The sequence below is a fragment of the Platalea leucorodia genome, assembly GCF_965183815.1.
Source record: "Platalea leucorodia genome assembly, chromosome: Z".
Lineage (NCBI taxonomy): Eukaryota > Metazoa > Chordata > Aves > Pelecaniformes > Threskiornithidae > Platalea > Platalea leucorodia.
This window is the reverse complement of record NC_138858.1, coordinates 76,969,202-76,986,514: the sequence shown is the minus strand read 5'-3', so window position 1 is coordinate 76,986,514 and position 17,313 is coordinate 76,969,202. Positions and strand designations below refer to the sequence as shown.

Sequence of the window (17,313 nt, the reverse complement as noted above, 5' to 3'; positions counted from 1 at the left end):
CATCAGGTGTCAGATAGAGGCCACTAGATTGTCAATCAGTTTAACTTTTGTTAAGATTTTTTTTGCTATTAAGGACCAGATTTGTTGTTAAAGGTTTCTCTCTTGAATGTTAAGAATAAACAGGTGTGTTTTTTTTTAAATGGTTGCAGTAAATATAATTGTTTTTCAGCCTAATGCATCTTCTAATACCAACCCTTTTTCACATGAAATACCCTGCTGAACCACTGAAAGCAGCAGCTTCTCCATTTAATCTTGCTGAAAAACCAAAGACTGTACAGCTGCTTTTGGACTTTATGTTGGATGTCCTTCTTATGCCTTATGGGTAAGTAAGAATTAATACCAGTCTTCTCTAGTACTGATGTGTTCTTTATGTGTGAAAGATTACAAACTGCAGTCTTGGAAACTCATTTAAAATACACTGTTATTTCCTAGCTCCAGTGAAGCCAGTTACATGTTTCAGTAAGATACAAAGCAGGGTCCTAATTTTAAGAATGGGATCACCATCTTCCTTATTTAACAAAACGTCTTTTTTCCACTTAATTAGGTGTTATGCTGTTCTGTCCTTGACCTCTTTTGGGATCAAAGTGAAGCTATGAGACATGTGAGCTGTCTGTTAAATAACCAAACCTTTAAAATAGAAGCCAGATCAAAATGTGTGCTCATCTTCCTGCAGTTGAGTTTTAAGGCTTATTCCTCCAAGGTCATAAGCAAGCGTCATTTCTGAAAACTTGTGCTTTCCAGAATTGAACCTTTAATAAAAAGATTTGTCTTTCATCTGTCTTCTGGTGAAAAATGTTTTAACTGTAATGGTGGGTCTTGGTGTGAGCACTGTTTCTGGGAGCAAGAATGATTTACAGAGCAACTTGAATTTACTGATCACTGCTTGTTAGGAGTCTTCTAGTGTCTAAAATCAATACTTTCTCAAAATCTATTTTCCACTAACTCTTTTAGTGTCTTTGTATTGCTGGGGGAGCTTTTGCTTTGAAAGAAAATAGAAATAATTTTAACAGCAGAACACAGTTCTTTTTTCTGAGAGCTCATCGATTCCCATAGGATTTTTCTGAGCACCTAACTCTTGCTCCAAGTGGATTAACCTAAAGGAATGACTTTTAAAATAGTGAGTGTGTGATGTTTCTCCGTGTAGCTTTGCTGGAGGCCATGCTCCCATCAGATGTTTCAGGGGCCACTTCCTTACCATCCGAGTGTGTAGAGTCTTGCAGCTTATAATTTAAAATGGCCAGTCTGCTCCTCTGTTCACAGCTCACACTCCTCAGTTTGCCCAGGTTTATGCTCTTAGCTTCACCCCCGCCGCTGCTGTGGCTGTAGCTTCAGCAGATGAAGTCCTTGGGCTTTGCAATGAGACTTCACTTCCTTCTGTGCTTTTGTACTCTCACCAAGCATGACAGTTTTTAAATACTCAGAGAGACCACGAGGGTAAGGGTGAAGGTTTCATTTTCTTTCCAGAAGGTGCTCAGAGAGTGTCTGCAGCTAGCCTGGGGCTCTGGATGTCTGTCTCTTAAAGTCTTGCTCCCTGGGGTGAGACCATTCGCAGGGCTTTTAGAGCTAATTTATGCCTGGTAGAACTTGCTCTGTCATTGCCCAGTTGTGAATTAGCCTTGCCAGTCTGCATGCAGTAAAACAACCAGAAAGCCTAACTGTAGGGCTTAAAGCTCATAATCGAGTTCAAATGTTTCAAGTTTTAACTAATGAGACTTGGGATGAATGTTTATCCTTATTGTTGAGACTGTTTACTTCTTTTTGTTGCCTGTGTGCTGAATGCAGAACAGATCATGGCTGGCTGGAGCAAAATAATTCTTGTTGGTCTCTGCACTACAATTTTGATGCGTTCATGTGTTGACCAGCTTCCAAGGGTAGGACTGGCTTTTGTGAGAGTACGTAGGTGTGCACAGGGCAGCTAGACTAGCCAGTCTTCAAAAAGACTAAGATCTGTAAACTTAACCTTTATGGTTTTGCTTTCCTTCTCTGCCCAGCACTAAAACTGCCATTTTCCAAGGCATTATCTTATTTATTTATTTTTTATATCAAAGATTGTTTCCTGCAACTTCATCATATTGCATATGCTTCATTATTTCTCATTAGGTTTGTGTTTTTCATAGAAGTCATACAAGTTGTTAAAGCTTTTAGTACAAATTTCTTGAACGTAGTACTGTCTGAGTATTCACTTCTAATACAAAAGAGATCATTCTTTCTGGTTTGTAACCTGAGATAACTCTTTTCACAAGTGCCAGTGGACCGTTCTCTTTCCTAACTGAGTTGTTTTCACACTGTCGTAATGAGATCGTTACGGCTCTTGCGGAATATGCTGGGATAACTGGTAGCTGAGTCTCAACTGAGTAAAATTCTGTCTTATGTCAGAGTCATGGGATTAATTAAAGAAGAATACGCAAGGTTGGACAGGTTGTGTTTATTCCTCCGTTCCAGCATCTAATTCAGCTGGCAATGTGAGTTGGTACAGCCTCTAATGAAACTCCTTTCCCACCTGCATAGGTTCGTATTGAATGAATCTCAGAGTCGACAAAACATGCCCTCGGCCCAGGGCACTTCATCGAGTAGTGTGGGAGGTCCTGGAATCCCTCAGCCGCCTCCAGGGATGAGCTTTTATGCAGCCAAAAGGGTAATTGGAGACAGCCCATGGACACCAGAGCTGCTAGAACAGGTACTTGCATCTGCGAGGCTGGTCCTCAGTGAACTGGGGGTGGTAACAAGGGTGGCTACAGACAGAGGAATGGAAGGCCAGAGGAAAAATATGTAACTAATTCTGACCTGGTCTTTAGTTGCCCTGAGGGAATTTGTTGAGGGACTTCACATGGTGCCTTAAGGAACTTTGCAACGGTGAGATGGAGTGGGAGGTGCCAGCAGTTCTCAGAGCTGATTGGGAAGCAGCCACGACTGCAGCCTACTCTTGAGTTTTCCTCCTAAAGATAAGGTTGCAAAACTCTCTTATGTTGATGAAGTGTCCCTTTTTAGCAGAGAAGTAGCAAATTGTAATGCTGATACTTTGCTGCAGGTGACTGCTTTGACAGGAGGCAAGAGGAGGGTGCTGCTGAAGAGATGGAGAGCATGTGAACTTCTCCTTAGGAAGCAGAAGCCATTTCAGACAGCTGAACTGCTGTGGTTATTGTAACATATGCTTTCTTGTCAGTAACGCTGCCTTTCCTTTTCTCACTGTTGAACAGTGTAAGCTGGGGATAGTGAAGTTCATTGAAGCTGAGCAAGTGCCAGAACTTGAAGCTGTTATACACCTGGTTGTAGCCTCCAGTGATACAAGACACAGCGTTGCCACTGCAGCAGACCTTGAACTAAAAAGCAAACAAAGGTACAAGTTTGGATGTTTGGAAAAGATGGTGCTAGTGTTCCTAACACAGACAGCTGCAATTAATGTGCTCCAGAGGGACTGCTCTGAAAGGAGGAAAGCTGCAGTCCCCCGTGTACCTGCAAAGCTGCCGTGTATTCACACAGGGCTGGGAATGGTGTGGCTCTCAGTCTTGCAGCTGGGAACATCACTTGGCTCCAGAGCTGACAGCTTTAGCTGTCTGTTTTCAATCATCTTTGGTATTGCTTTTAAGCCATTTTCTTATTTCTTGGTTTCCAAATTGCCCTCTGTGGATTTTTGGTGGTCAGTAAGGCCAATAAGTGATTCACAGCTGGTCAACTTACCTGTATTGTCTTTCCCAGAAAAGTATACTTTCATTTAATTTATTAAAGGAGTAAAGAGACTGTAATTGTGAAGTGGGCCACAGTCTAGGAAGTTTGGCAGCCACTGTTTTCTGAATTATTAAGGCTTTTGCGTGTCTGTAGTCCATCTTTCATCATCTAAAGACAATGCTTCTGTCTTTAACCCATCAAGAGGCCAGAGTAGTTGCTGTTGGTATGATTTGCTGAGTCATTGATCATGCGAGGTTTGCTGGTTCGTGTAGGAGATTTGGAGCGAGAGAGGCCTGTGTAGGTGGCTTTGAAATGTGTAGGTGGCTTCTGTATTACTGGAAATATAGGGCTATTTAACTTGGAGTCAAATACGTAACGTGAAACCTTCTCCATTCGAGTCTATTCATGTGCCTCAGTCACGGCAGGGGAGATGGTTCTAGCAAGTGATGACAGCCTGGTTAAGGCAGGCAGTCTCTCCTTTGCTGCTTGTCTCATCTTTCCCTTTGTGTTAGTATTCTTTGCCTGGAGAGCAAAATACGTGTGGACAAAATGCGTGTTAATATGCAATGTTAAATGTCTTTTATGAGAAATACATGCTACTCGCAGCTCACTCCTTTGGAAATCAGTTGCTTTACAGAAAGAAAGAGATGGTTGTGTCTCCTGCACTTTTCTGAAGAATGCATGCTTAACTTTTTGTTTTCCGTGGGGTATTTTTTGGGGGGCTGTTTGTGTTCCAAACAGTCTCATCATTAGCTAGCATTAGATGGTTATCATGGGCAGACAGGTTTGTCTGAGAGACCAAGATGAAATAGTGCTAGAATTAAAAAACACCCTCTTCTCTGTTGAAAAGTCAAAGCACTGAGGTTGAAGAATGTGGAGAAATTTGTTAGCAGATGACCATTCTGTATTCAATCAGTAGACGACCATGGTTTGTGTGTCTTGTTTCAGTGGGAGAGAAGGGAGCATGTAGGTTTCTCACAAATTATTTTGAATTATACTGTCAGAATTTGTAGGTGCAATTTGTAATCACTTCACATTCTTTGTGATTATATATTATGTGGATGTGGGAGGAGTGATTAGAAGTCAAACTAGATCTATTACAACTCTGGGAAGAATGTGAATATGATGCAAAATGCTGTAAAACATATCTTTTAAAAAGTAACCAAAGGTCAGAATCATAACATGTTGGTGTTCAATGTGTTTTTTTTTCTTTAGTTTAATTGACTGGAACAATCCTGCTATCATCAACAAAATGTATAAAGTGTATCTTGGGGATATACCACTGAAAACCAAGGAGGTAAGATTTGCCTTCAGAGTTGCATACCTGCTTAATTTCTGAAGCTGTAATTTTATTTGCCTTATTTTGTTTGGAGAAGACTTATATATATTTCTTAAATCTATCACTTCCTTTGATCTCTGCTTTCACTGAACGCTTTTGCTATTGAATAATTTTTTTCCCTGTCCCAGTGCCTTCTGATTTGCAGTAGAAGGTAATTTAGCTAACTTAAAAGTACTGCTGTCCAAAGATGTACTATATTATTTCAACTCTGTTTCTGGCAGGGATCTGTTCTGAAACCAGAAATGAAACGAGAGTCAGTCAGCACCCGTGTTAAATTAAAGATAGTTCCTCATCTCCTGCGATCCAGGCAAGCTGCAGAAACGTTCCCAGCTAACATTCAGGTAGTGCTACGTTCCAAAGCTGCTCTTCCTAATGAGCTTGATCACACAGTTCCTCCAGTACTTAGGGGAGGGAAGTACTGTTACTGATGACAGTGTTTAAAGAAGAAGGGGAATTAGAACACCTTTGAAAATGAGGCCAGGCGCTCTCTGATCTGCTCTTTATTCCTTTTGGCCAGGTGGTTTATGATGGACTCTTTGGTGCAAACACAAATGCAAAACTGAGAAGTCTGTCCTTGCAGTTTGTGCATCATATTTGTATCATGTAAGTAATTCAGAGTGAGCACAACGTTTTTTAGCTATTTGCCCAGAAGCCACTCTGTTTACTAAATATATAGCTGAACTAAGGGCAAAGAAAGAGTACTGAAACTCATAGAAAGTAGGGTTTTTTCCTTAATCCTGAAATCCATATGTGTGTGTGTGCGCTTGCACACATTAAGCTGTAATTTCTCAGCTTAACAAAGTTGAGAAAAAGTGATACTGAGAGAAGATACTTTTAAGGGATGCAAAAGATAATATTTTGTTTGTTGGTGTCTCTAATTGCAGTTGTCCAGAAAGTAAAATAAAGCCACTAGGCCCAATGCTTTTAAATGGACTTACAAAGCTGATCAATGAATACAAAGAGGTAAGCTGAAAGATTCTTTACTATAGAGCTATAATTCTTCAGATGAATACAAGCAAAACACATGCCTTTATGATGGAAACTGATAAATATCTTTTTTTGTAGTTGCCTGAGATGGCTATCAAAGGATACTTTTTAAGAAATTTTGTTGCAAGAGAAGCAAATACTTTAAAAGGCTATATAGGAAAACGGTTTTATTTGTTTAACAGCTATGGATAGGTGCTTGGGACACTGTTTGGAGAAGTTTCGGGAACTAATAGTGTTGGTAATCTAAAGAGTGAGGCCAGAGTAGAATCTAGCTGCTGTTACTCACTACTGTGGAGCACAGAGGGGGCTCAGCTCCAGGCATATACCCTGTTGTGATAAGCATCTCTATAGGCCTGCTTGTAATACCTTCCATCCTGTCTGTCCAGGGATGGTATTGCTATGGGAAGGGTGTTACAAACGTAAGTGCAAATGCCGGTCTGGCCTGAAGAGGTCTTTCCAGGGCCATGTCAGAAGGCAAATTCCCGTCGATACTCCTACATGTTATCTTATGAAGGGGTGATGTTGCAGACCTCCTCTTCTGCAGCTTTGATCCTCTTGCTGGTTCATTTGAACTGCTGGATGTGACCCTCTGGCCTGAGCTGGTGTTTGAATGCGTGGGCCTCCCCTGCCATTGGGAAGGGCATGAAAGAGGAGTGTTCCGGAAGAAGTAAGCCCATATATAAATGTGCTGCATTGGTCATCTGCAGGATCCGCTGTGCAAACAGCTTCCTTTGTGTACAGCAGCAGCTTTAGAGCCACTGGAAGGTTTCTGTCCCTTCGCTACTGTTTCATATACTGGCTGAATCTCCTTAGCTGTCTCTCACGAAATAAAATGCGATTAGCTGAGACCAGAAGGGAGATTGACTTTTTGTCACCATTTGTAATTTTCTGTTTCTTGTGGAAAAGCATGCTCCCTCTGTTCCTATGTAACGCTTTTATTCTTGGATACGATTATTTTATGTTCCAGGATTCTTTGTCCATGAAAGCCAGTTTAAGCACCTTGGAGACAGGATTTAAAGTAAATGTTTAATTATAAAAGATACGCCTTTATGTATTTCTGGTTTTGCTGAATTTTATTTATTGTTTTATCATTCAAGGATTCAAAACTGCTGTCAATGGCATATTCAGCGGTTGGAAAGCTCTCCAGGTAACTGAAACGCCATTTAAGCAATGGGACATTAAATAATTTTTCCAGAGTAATCTGTTAATTTATCAGCAGCAAGCTTTATGCCACCTGCCAATTTTGCAATTGAGTGTACAGTGCAGAGAAAAGCATTCTTCTTGTGACATCTCCAGAGGTGTAAAAAGAAATATGTTTTTAGCTGATAGCTTCTCTAGCAGTGATTAATGGCAGCTCATGAATTATGTACAGAATTTAAGAAATGGTTCCACTTTCTGGATTGCGAGAAACATAAATTTAAGGAATGTACAGCAAAGACGAGAGGGCATGAAGCTAGACAAGGGGCATTTTCAGTGGTATGCTGGTGATCTAAGTGATTGTCCGCAGAGTATCTCGCTTTCCAAACTGTGTTAAGGGGGGTGCTGCTCCACGGTGGAAATGGATAAGATAGAGCAAACTTTCTGTGCTGGCTCTGTTTTGTTTGACAGTTAGAATGTGGGATGAGGGGAAGACCAATGAAATGTGAAGCATTTCAATTTCAAAAAACAAAAACTTCATGAATTATAATATCTTGTTTCAGCCGAATGCCTCAGCTCTTTACCAAGGATATAGCACTGGTGCAGCAGTTTTTTGAAGCTTTATGCAAGGTGGGTGCTGATGGGGCTTTGGGAAATTCTTAATATTTTGTGCTGGTTTTGCTTAATTCTTGTCACTGCACACTGTAAAGTGAAAACTCTCTGTTTTGTACTGCAGGAAGATGCTGATACTAGGCTTGCCATTCAGGAGGCCTTGTCTATGATGGTTGGAGCATACAGTAACTTGGAAGGAGCCCAGCGTACCCTGATGGAAGCTCTTGTAGCTTCTTATTTAATAAAGGTATTTTCAGTGGAGTCAAAATTAAGTACCTTAAAAAAAGAGCTATTTGTTGTTTTCTGACACTTCCTGTTGTATACTTTTGGAACAGGTGTCCCTTTTCTTACTGAAAGTATTGGCCTGTCTGGGAGAAGTCGGGGGTGTATGCTCAGATGAAATATTTTTAGTATCATGCAGTGGCTGGAAGAAGGGTGACAATGCAGTTTTCTATTTGTGTTCTGTTTTGCAAAGAAACAAAACTGTTGTGATTGCACTGTACGTTTCTCATAGTCTCCTAAGAAAAAATTAAGAAGTAGATGCTTCAAGGACAGTGTCTTGTGAAATGCTTTGTGAAAGCAGGAGTTTGGTAGAAAGGATCTTTCACTGCTAGGTGGGGATTTCAGTGTGCTGTGTCATTTCTAACATCATAAGGCACCTGGGAATCTCCCCAGGAACTCGGCCTTGAGACACTAATCCAGAGGAAACCACGCTTCACTGACTTTCTTACTTTACTGAGTATCTTGTTTATGTTCAGAATTCCCCAGAGGTCTGGGTTTTCAGAAAGAGTGGGTTTTGTATGCTCTGGGTTTGCATGGGTACTCAGGATGACTGTGGAGGTACATGTATTTCTAGTGGTTACACTAGTAACTGTGTAAGAGACTATTTTCATGCTGATGACTCTTTTGCCTGGGTGCTGGAGCGATCTAGGTCTCCAGGCAATACCAGTTTCAGACTGTCTGAACCCAGGAGAGAGAATGACCACCCTAAGCTAATGTTTCTTTTTCACCTCTGGCTGTGCTGCTCCTAAGCACAGCTCTGTTTTGTGTGGACAGATGATGTATGTCATTCTTCATTTCAAAACTGCCTGGGTGGGGCAGTTCAGATGTCTAAGAATTAGTGATAACCCTGATTTATGTTTCCAAAAAATGTGCATGTATTTAATTAAACATTTCATTCTCCACTTTGTATGTATAAGAAGCTAGCTTTTCCTTTCCCTGTCTGTTGCCATATGAAGAGTTAGCAAGAACAGTGTCTTAAAATGTCTAAACTCGCAAAAACGGTGTCTCAAAACGTCTGAAGTCTTTGAGTCATGTTGGTACCACAGGACAAAACAGACGACTGGTGATTTACAAGTGGTGAGTGCAGGTCTTTAGTGTGTTCATTTAAAACTCAACCATATGTTTGTGTCTGTTCTCTTTAAGCCTGAAGTTCAAGTACGTCAAGTGGCTGTGAAGTTTGCTAGCACAGTATTCCCTCCAGATCATATCCCTTCCAGATACTTACTCCTGTTAGCTGCAGGAGACCCGTAAGTTGTTTTTCTTTTTAAGTTATTTTCATATGTATGCGCACACATACACACATAAATATATTTGCATCCAATATATATTTGGATGAAATGTGAACGCATATATACATCCATATATATGTATGTACATAAACTCACTCACTGAAAACCAAGTATGATAATTTGGAAATTAATCTTTACATAGGGGCATTCTTGACAGTTCTGTGGAGAGCTGTTACTGTGCCTTATGGAAGTTTTTGGCTTGGATTCTTTTTCGTGTTTCAGATGAACTGCTGTCACTAAAGCACTTCATGTTAATGATCAATTGCAATTGCAAAGTAAAAATGCATTAACCGAAATCACCTTTACAGTGGCTGGAAATTATTTTTTCCTGGCAAATTCTATCAGTCTATTTTTAGCTTGTATTTGCAAAGAGTCAGGAGCATGCACTTGTGAGAGTTTCCACTCTCTGCTGAGGAGCAGCTGACTCATTAAATTACAGTAATCATTTCATTTGCAGGTTTCTGTTACTGCAATTTAAGTGGGGTTTTTTCCCCAGCTTACTTTAATTGTTCGATTTTTGATGTGAGTAGCTATTGTGTAACTAAGGAAAGCTAAACAGATCAATTGCAACAAACTGCTCTGTCATTGCAGTGTCAGCACTGTTTCAGGAGTTTGTCTTCTGCTAAGTAGATAGTGATAAACCTGGTAGGTGTCAGCTGAAGATTGATATAGGAAGCAATGGGGAGGAGGAGCAGATAGGAAAACAAGGATGTGGGAAGCAGGAACTGGTGGTGAACTGTAGCAGGATGTAAAAGGAGCAGAAGTGGGCTGATCCAGACTGTTTTGCAGAGGCCACTCATCACTATCCTTTTTCTTCCTCCTCTCTAAAATAAACAAATCATTAAAAGTTCTAATGCAAGCTTTTTTTCCCCTTCCTTTAAAAAAAACACTTCTCATTTAAAAACTGTTCTCTCTCCCTCAGCTTCCCAAGATATCTTACTGCTCATTAAAGGCCATTTGTTCTGTGCAAATAACGTCTGTTTCTCATCTTTTCTTCTGAAAGGCGGGAGGAGGTACACGGAGAAGCCCAGCGGGTGCTGAGAACATTTCCTGGTAAAAATGAAAAGGAGAGTTCTGGGAAGCAGATGCCTTCCTTCCCTGAAATGGTCCATTACATTCAAGACAAGGTACAGTGCTTCTGTCCCAGTAAATGACAAATACATGCCTGATGCTCAGGCATGAAATAAGTGTCATCTTCCCTTCCCTGTATCTGTCTCCCGCACCTCCCCGAGGAATAAAGTTAGCTAAAATCACAGTGAAGACCACACATAGTATTGCATTGCCAAGATTAGCACTCATTGTTACCTTCTGCTGGCAATAATCACAGGAGATCCAAGTGTTAAGTGACAAGGAGGCAGATCCTTTAAGAAAGGGATTATTTTGTTTGATGCTGTTTGTGCAGAAGATGTGTGGAGCGAGGAATCCAGTGTTCAAGGGTGATCACACAGCATGTTTCACAAAGACAGTTCGCTCACAAACACATTCTTGAAGGGGTAGGAAGATCACTGTCTGGTTGAGCTGGTGAAAAATAATATTGTGCATAAAACAGAAAAAAGATTCCAGGCTAGGAAAGGAGATACTGGAACAAGTGAAGAAGTATGGTTTTCTGACTTAAAGGCTTAATTATTCATCTTCCTTGCAATCTCTGGAAATAATAGCCATGTAAATAACCTTTCACAAGTGTAGTGGAATGATATGCCAAAAACTGTACCACTGAGTTTACCCTCACTGTTTGCAGAGTGAGGTCACTGGAGAGGTGTTAAAATCTAGTCTGTGTTACACGCTTCTGTGTACAGTAGCTACACTAGGCTTATAAGCTATAAAGAAGATGTGGAGGGTCACTGACAATACTTTTTTTTCCTCTGATAGTCTACTTTTTAAAAAAATGTCAAAAGTATACAGTGTTGGAGCACACCTGGTTTTGCAAGAGATCTGTGATAGCAAACTTTTTCCTGAGAGGTTTCTTGTGAAATGTATACTCTGCTGGTGTTGTACTCTGCTGGTGTACTATGCTAGTGTATGAAGTATTTGAAGCTTTATGAAAAAAGTTGCTTTTGTCCGAAATACTCGTTATTCAAATAGATATAAAAAATTAAGAAACCAAGACTGAGTTTTAGATAACACTATTAGAGCCTGTCCCCTTGTAGTTAATTTTAAAATTTTCCTTGACTTCTGTAATGTCACTAAATAACTATGGATCAGCCTAGTTTAATGACTACTGAGAAAAACACGATTTCCGCACTTCTGGGTGAATTTAAAAAAATTTTTTTTGAGCACTTTTCAGATCTTCCTTACATGTCCTGAAGGCATATTAAAAAATCCTGGAGGTACATTTCTTTGGTTAGTTATCTCAAAGTGTGAATTTTCACATATGAATAATCTGCGAGTGTTGGAGATGTTTGGGAAGTTTGTGTGCATTGCTTGGCACAGCAGGCTGAGATGCAAAATGGCTTTCCTGATGAGTTAGCAGGATCCTTCTCTCCCTCTGCCAGAAGGTATTTGCAAAAGAGTAGGACCTGATCTGCTGAGTATGGATAGGAAATCATTCTTCAGGGTAGTCATATTCTGGTTCACTAATTCAGATTTTCAGTAATGGTTCTGGATATCATTGAAGTTACAGTGCAGCAAAAGATCTGAGCGCGTTAAGAGATGTGAGGATCTGTTGACTTCTGTGCACCTGCCTTGTGTGTGTGTTCAGATGCAAGGCAGCCTTGCTGAATCCAGCCCTAGCACTGATGTGCATGTTGCCTAGAGGATGCGGACATGCTTTTCTGCAGCGTTTGCAGTAGGTGTTACTGGAAACCTTCTTTTCGGATATTTTTCTGCTGGAATATTCCTGCTTGTCAAAGCTAACATTTCCGTGGAAAGAAGTTGCCTGCTTGCTGCAGCAGCCTCCTACCTGGCAGGCAGCAGGGTCTGAGAGATGTCCTGGGCTTGGCTGGTGCAGCACAGGGCACCCACCTCCCAGTACTGGGGAAGCCTGGCTGCTCTGCAGCCTCTCCAGGCAGAGCTGCCGTCTCCAAGCTTCCTGGCTGCCTGTCAGCTGGGGTGCCTCAGAGTTTGGAAGTTTACAAGGTATTTTGTTTTTAAAGTCTAAAGCACTTCTTTTTTCCTGAGGAAAGAATGTTGTCCTCCTCCAGCCTCCCCTGCCGCTCCCTCTCATGAGTTCGGAGTTGCCACTTTCTGAGTTGATAGGGTCGTAAAGTTGGTGGACCTAAACTGTACTATTGCGAAGTGCACTGTGCCCTTCTCGTTATAGGACTGTTGTACATTTTCAGTTGCTAAGTAAGGATAAACATAGTTGCATCAGCAAAATTTCATTGACCTTTCCAACACCTCTGCTGTTCATGCATCTGACTGTTCCGGTCTTCATATACTCTGTTGTTTAGGCCTCTCACCGAATGAAAACTCCAGCTAAATATATGACTGGAACTGCAGCGTTGCCTTTCAATCCTGCCACATTTGGAGAGGTAATTGTCTGGATTTACTTCTTCGGATATGTGTACCGTTATTTATTTAGAGAACAGAAGCTAACAGTAAGAAGCTAACAGTTACCATAAGTCACCCTACATTCTAGAATTCCTCTTTTAAACAGATGTTGGGATTAACTCTCCATCCTTTATCTGTCTGTCCTTAAACGGCAGTCTGAACAGGATTTTCAAGGGGGGTGGGAGGAATGTTCCCGAGAGGGCTGCTCCACTCCTTCCTGCAGCATACCTAATGTCATAGCTTCTCAGAGGGAGAAACTGGCACTCCTGTGCGAAAGTCCCATTATGCTCTGTGAGGCTGTTCTTTTCATAGCAGATTCCGTGGCTTCAGTGATCTGTAGACACAAACTCAGATGTGATGCAAGGTCTGTATTAGCAATGCATTGGGTTGCATTTGTATGCATGCCAAATTGGTATAGGGTACAGGCTGAACTGCCTGCAAGGTGATTGCATCAGCTTATGGTAAACCAAAAGTCTGTGTATGATTTAATCTTTTGAGAGTGATGTAGGCACTGTAGAGTAGTCTGCTTACACAGGCCTATTGCTGAAACTGGTCTTAAGATTTGTTACGCTTTTTTCCTGTCTCCATGCTGACTCTTCTGTCTAGATTTGATTAAAGAAACTGTGTTGTTTTGGTTACACTAAATACAGCCTATTCCCTGCTCTTTTATTTTGTCTCCTCCATGGTTTTCCAAGTGCTCACACACTCAGTATCCTGTGTTTTTCTCTTCTCTACTTAGATAGTTCTGTATCTGCGGATGTGTCTTGCTCACAGTGCAGGTGTGGTGCCAACCTCACAGAGCTTGGCAGATATGCAAGATCATGCTCCAGCCATTGGACGTTACATAAGAAACCTCATGTCTGGCAACCACATCTCTTTCTCTTCCTCCTCCTCTTCAAAAAGTGCAGAAACCAACCCTGTATACATATATATTGGCCTTCTTCAGCAGCTGTTAGCTGGTGTTGGAGGTAAGAAGCTGTGTGCAGCATCATTTTGAAGAAGAAAAGGTCTTCTCTTAATAGAAGGGAGGTGCCACGCCCAGCGCTTTGAACTTGGCTGCAGCAATCAGAGTTGCAACATGAACTATATTCTCTTCTGTTTAAACTTGTTCTCTTCTATGCTGCTGTGTAGGTGGGAGAAAGCAGGACAGTAAAATGGCAGCATGGGTTCACATAATGCTTTAAAATTGGGAGGCCATTGTGTATAGCAGCTTCCTCACCAGTGAATGCTATGTCTTTGTCACTCTGATAACAGCGTATCTGTGATAAGTGTAGTCTTAAAGCACTTGAATGCCTTTAGAACAAATTGCCACCAGAATGCTTCTATGAGTTTTCCTAATATTTCTGAGAAATACTGTACCCTATTATTCTGTATTGTTTGTTATCCCTAGTGGATTGCAAATGAATGCTTTGAGATGCCTGGTACTTCTTAACCTCTTTTTATCACTGATTGTTAGATTGTTGTAAATACTGCAATTTTTTAATAACTTGATTCTTTAATTACTATTCAGGTTTGCCAGTCATGTATTGTCTTCTAGAAGTTGTTTCAGTGTATCCAGAAAAACTAGCTACCAGATTTGTGGACAAAATGGATTGGATAAAGGTATGTTGAAAAGCCTTTTTTTGGGTTTATTTTTTTGGGTGGAGGGGATTTGGCATTAGCAAAATCTGGCATTTTCCCGTGGTGGAATGGAGTATTGTTTCCAAGTATGCACTTAATTTGAAATCTGGTATTTCTACTTAGAGTCAACACCTCATGAGATGTTATATGTAGCAGGATGGGGAAAATTATTTTTTGATTCTTTGGTGTTACTGATTTTATTCATTGACCTACATGTTCTGGGTAATCTATGTCATTGATCCTGTTAGTATAGTCAGTCAGTTTTTCCCCTTGATCAGAAGATCCATTAAACAGCAAAAGAAAACTGAAAACAAAATTCTGCAAATTTTTTAAGGAATTGTTTAACAATGGGGATGTTCCAGTGGGAATATGCGAGTGGTTTCTCAGAAAATGAGATGAATTAGATCCCTAATTGTTTTAGAGCCCTTTCTGTAGAGGTTTTTTAAATTTTTTTATTAGCCTCAAACAAAAAGACAGATAAACTATATCCTGCTTGGGAATAAGCCAAAGAGAATTCTGCTTTCCCTAAATTCTTTCCTCAAGGAGCTTTCTGCTTTTTCATGATTTGCTTCAAGCATCCAGGATTTGCTAAGCTCTTACAAGTTGCCTTCACTTTCATTGGGGGAATTTGTCAGAAAAAAATATTTCGTCGAGTTAAAGAAAAATTAGAATGTGTTCTAATAATTTCTCCTCCTGATATCTGTGCTGCATTGTGCTGTATACAGCTTACCACATCTCATTTAAGTGCAGGTATGAACCTCAAAGGAGAGGGCTTAAGCATTCTCCTTTTCAGTATTGCTCATCATTTGCAGAAAAAGCCTTCTTTTTCTTTGGCCTGGTGTCCTTTTGCAAAATTAAGCTTCTAGAGGTGGTAACTGATACTACCTAGTTCCAGAAATACTGTTGTAAATCATCCTTTGTGTTATTTTGCTTTGCCACGTGGAAGGAACAGGTCTGGGGTTTGTTAGAAGTCAGCTATGTGATCTGATGCAAGTTTTGAGTGGAAGTTAGAGTTATGTTTCATGAGCCTGAGAGATCTCATTTCTTGTTTGTTTGCTTGGCTGATTTTTGCCGCCTTTATGGTGGCCCAAGCCATTCAAAGATTTGGGTATGAATTTTTCACGAGTGTGTTGCATTTTACATCAAATTAATGGCAGAAGTAAGATTGTGTCTTAACAAATAACTTGAGGCTTCCCAAATTCAACTTTTTAATGATTTAGGTAATACAAGATCTCTAATACAAAGTGGATAAATTTGCATTGAGAGCTGTGATTTCCTGGACACTTTTTTTTTTGTCACCATTGGATTTAACTGGTTTAACCTCTTGAGGTTTTTTTTTCCCCTTTGCTTAATAAAAAGGAAATGGAAGCCTCAAGAAGCTCAGGAAAAATAGTATCTTTAGGGCTTTTTTAACTCAATGTGGAAGCAAAATGTGGAAGCTCTTCTCTGAAGACAAAACTCAGCCAAGCATTCAGTCAGCGTGTTTCAGGCAGAACCGGTGGGTAGCCCTCTTGTGGCTAGTGGTAGTTTTCCTCCTAAACGCTGAGCGTGTAATGAATGCTTTGCTGAAGTGAGTGCTTTGTTTCTTACTGAACGATAATGCTGTCAGTTTGAAGAGTGGTTTCCGAGTTAAGTACTGTTTATGTAGCTGCATGACAGTTGTGCTTGTATATTGAAGCTCTGTGTGAACACACTGGATAAGAAGCTGCTTCCATATTTTGTGTTTCTTTCTAAAAACTCCTGCAGAGCCTGATGAACACAAACAAAGAAGAAATGCGCGAGCTCGCGGCCCTGTTTTACTCTGTAGTGCTGTCTACCCTGTCTGGAGATGAGCTTAGGGCCTCCTTGGAGCAGCTGATCAAGATGACAAAAGACAACCATGTAACTACCTTCCTTTGTCTGCTTCCTCTTGTTTTTTCTCGTGTCATGTAACTGATAGGAAATCTGAATCTCACAGCGTGTCCAGAATGTATTAATCTGAGTGTAAAATTAACTAGCTGACTTCCAGTTGGACGGTGAGAAGGGTTTTTGTTGTAGGTGAGTGCAACAGATCTTTAAATAAATTACTCCGTGAAGCTGTTGTTAAGGTCGGTCGGAGGGTTTCCTGGAGGGGCTTTCCAGGCAAAGCCAGTACTGCCACATACTTAACCAGTTTTAGCCAGCTCGTCCCATTGGGTGGTAATGGATCGCACTACCTACCTCAAACAGTTTACTGATTTCTTACTTGTGAGTGACTACAGGTACCTGCAGAACTAAGAAAATGTTTAACTTGTTAAATGTTTAACTTCCCCTCCTCTCCTGAGCCGTAGCAGCCTCCTGGCTCCCCGTCGCCTCAGGCGGGGCCTTGTCCCGCCAGCAGCCCTTGCCAGGCGAAGGCTGGCCTCTTCCCTCCGGCCCCGCATGGGCGGCTCAGCAGCCCTCCGCCGGCTACGCAGTGGGTTTGCTGCCTTCCCTCCTCCTTGCTCTGCATTTTGCCACTACCACCATGGAGAAGGAGTCCTGAAAACAAATCGGGCAGGTTTCTGTGCTGGCGTGTCTTGAATCCTGAAAGGGAGGGAAAGGAGTAGCATTTTTAGGTTATGCTTTCCCAAGATGTTTTTATGTCAGTCACTGAAGGACTTAATGGGCCACTATTTTACATTGCAGGTAACAGGCTCAAAAGCTGACAAGAAATGCTGATTGCTTTATGCTGTAATTAACAAACATGATTTATTTTGAATCTGTGAAAGCTGTGCCTGTGAGCCAAAGCTGTGTCATTGCTCAGTTTTACGTAGGGTGCGGCTTCTGCAGTCACAAAGCCGGCGCAGGTGGGTCCCGGTCCCCCACTGCTGCGTTCTGCCCCGGTTGCCCGTGAAGCCGAGACTGACCTTTCGCAGAATCTGAAAATAAAGA

General features: G+C 41.1%; 1 protein-coding gene across 8 annotated transcripts in view; it reads left to right on the top strand.

The window, feature by feature from the left end:
* The window catches only part of ECPAS (Ecm29 proteasome adaptor and scaffold), a 65,588-nt gene that overhangs the window by 17,811 nt on the left and 30,464 nt on the right, over positions 1–17,313 (top strand). For 6 of the 8 annotated variants that reach the window (XR_014230769.1, XR_014230770.1, XM_082337375.1 and 3 more), the window contains exons 5-20: positions 170–322; positions 2,509–2,677; positions 3,198–3,337; positions 4,882–4,963; positions 5,227–5,346; positions 5,523–5,608; positions 5,890–5,968; positions 7,090–7,139; positions 7,693–7,759; positions 7,866–7,988; positions 9,167–9,270; positions 10,316–10,439; positions 12,702–12,782; positions 13,541–13,769; positions 14,312–14,403; positions 16,168–16,302. Coding sequence is in view for 6 of the 8 variants with exons in the window: in XM_082337375.1 (XP_082193501.1) it covers positions 170–322; positions 2,509–2,677; positions 3,198–3,337; positions 4,882–4,963; positions 5,227–5,346; positions 5,523–5,608; positions 5,890–5,968; positions 7,090–7,139; positions 7,693–7,759; positions 7,866–7,988; positions 9,167–9,270; positions 10,316–10,439; positions 12,702–12,782; positions 13,541–13,769; positions 14,312–14,403; positions 16,168–16,302 (1,834 nt within the window). In the remaining 2 variants the exon portion in view is untranslated. The remainder of the gene's footprint in view (positions 1–169; positions 323–2,508; positions 2,678–3,197; positions 3,338–4,881; positions 4,964–5,226; positions 5,347–5,522; positions 5,609–5,889; positions 5,969–7,089; positions 7,140–7,692; positions 7,760–7,865; positions 7,989–9,166; positions 9,271–10,315; positions 10,440–12,701; positions 12,783–13,540; positions 13,770–14,311; positions 14,404–16,167; positions 16,303–17,313) is intronic. The other 2 variants (XM_082337377.1, XM_082337379.1) reach the window with 2 other exon arrangements.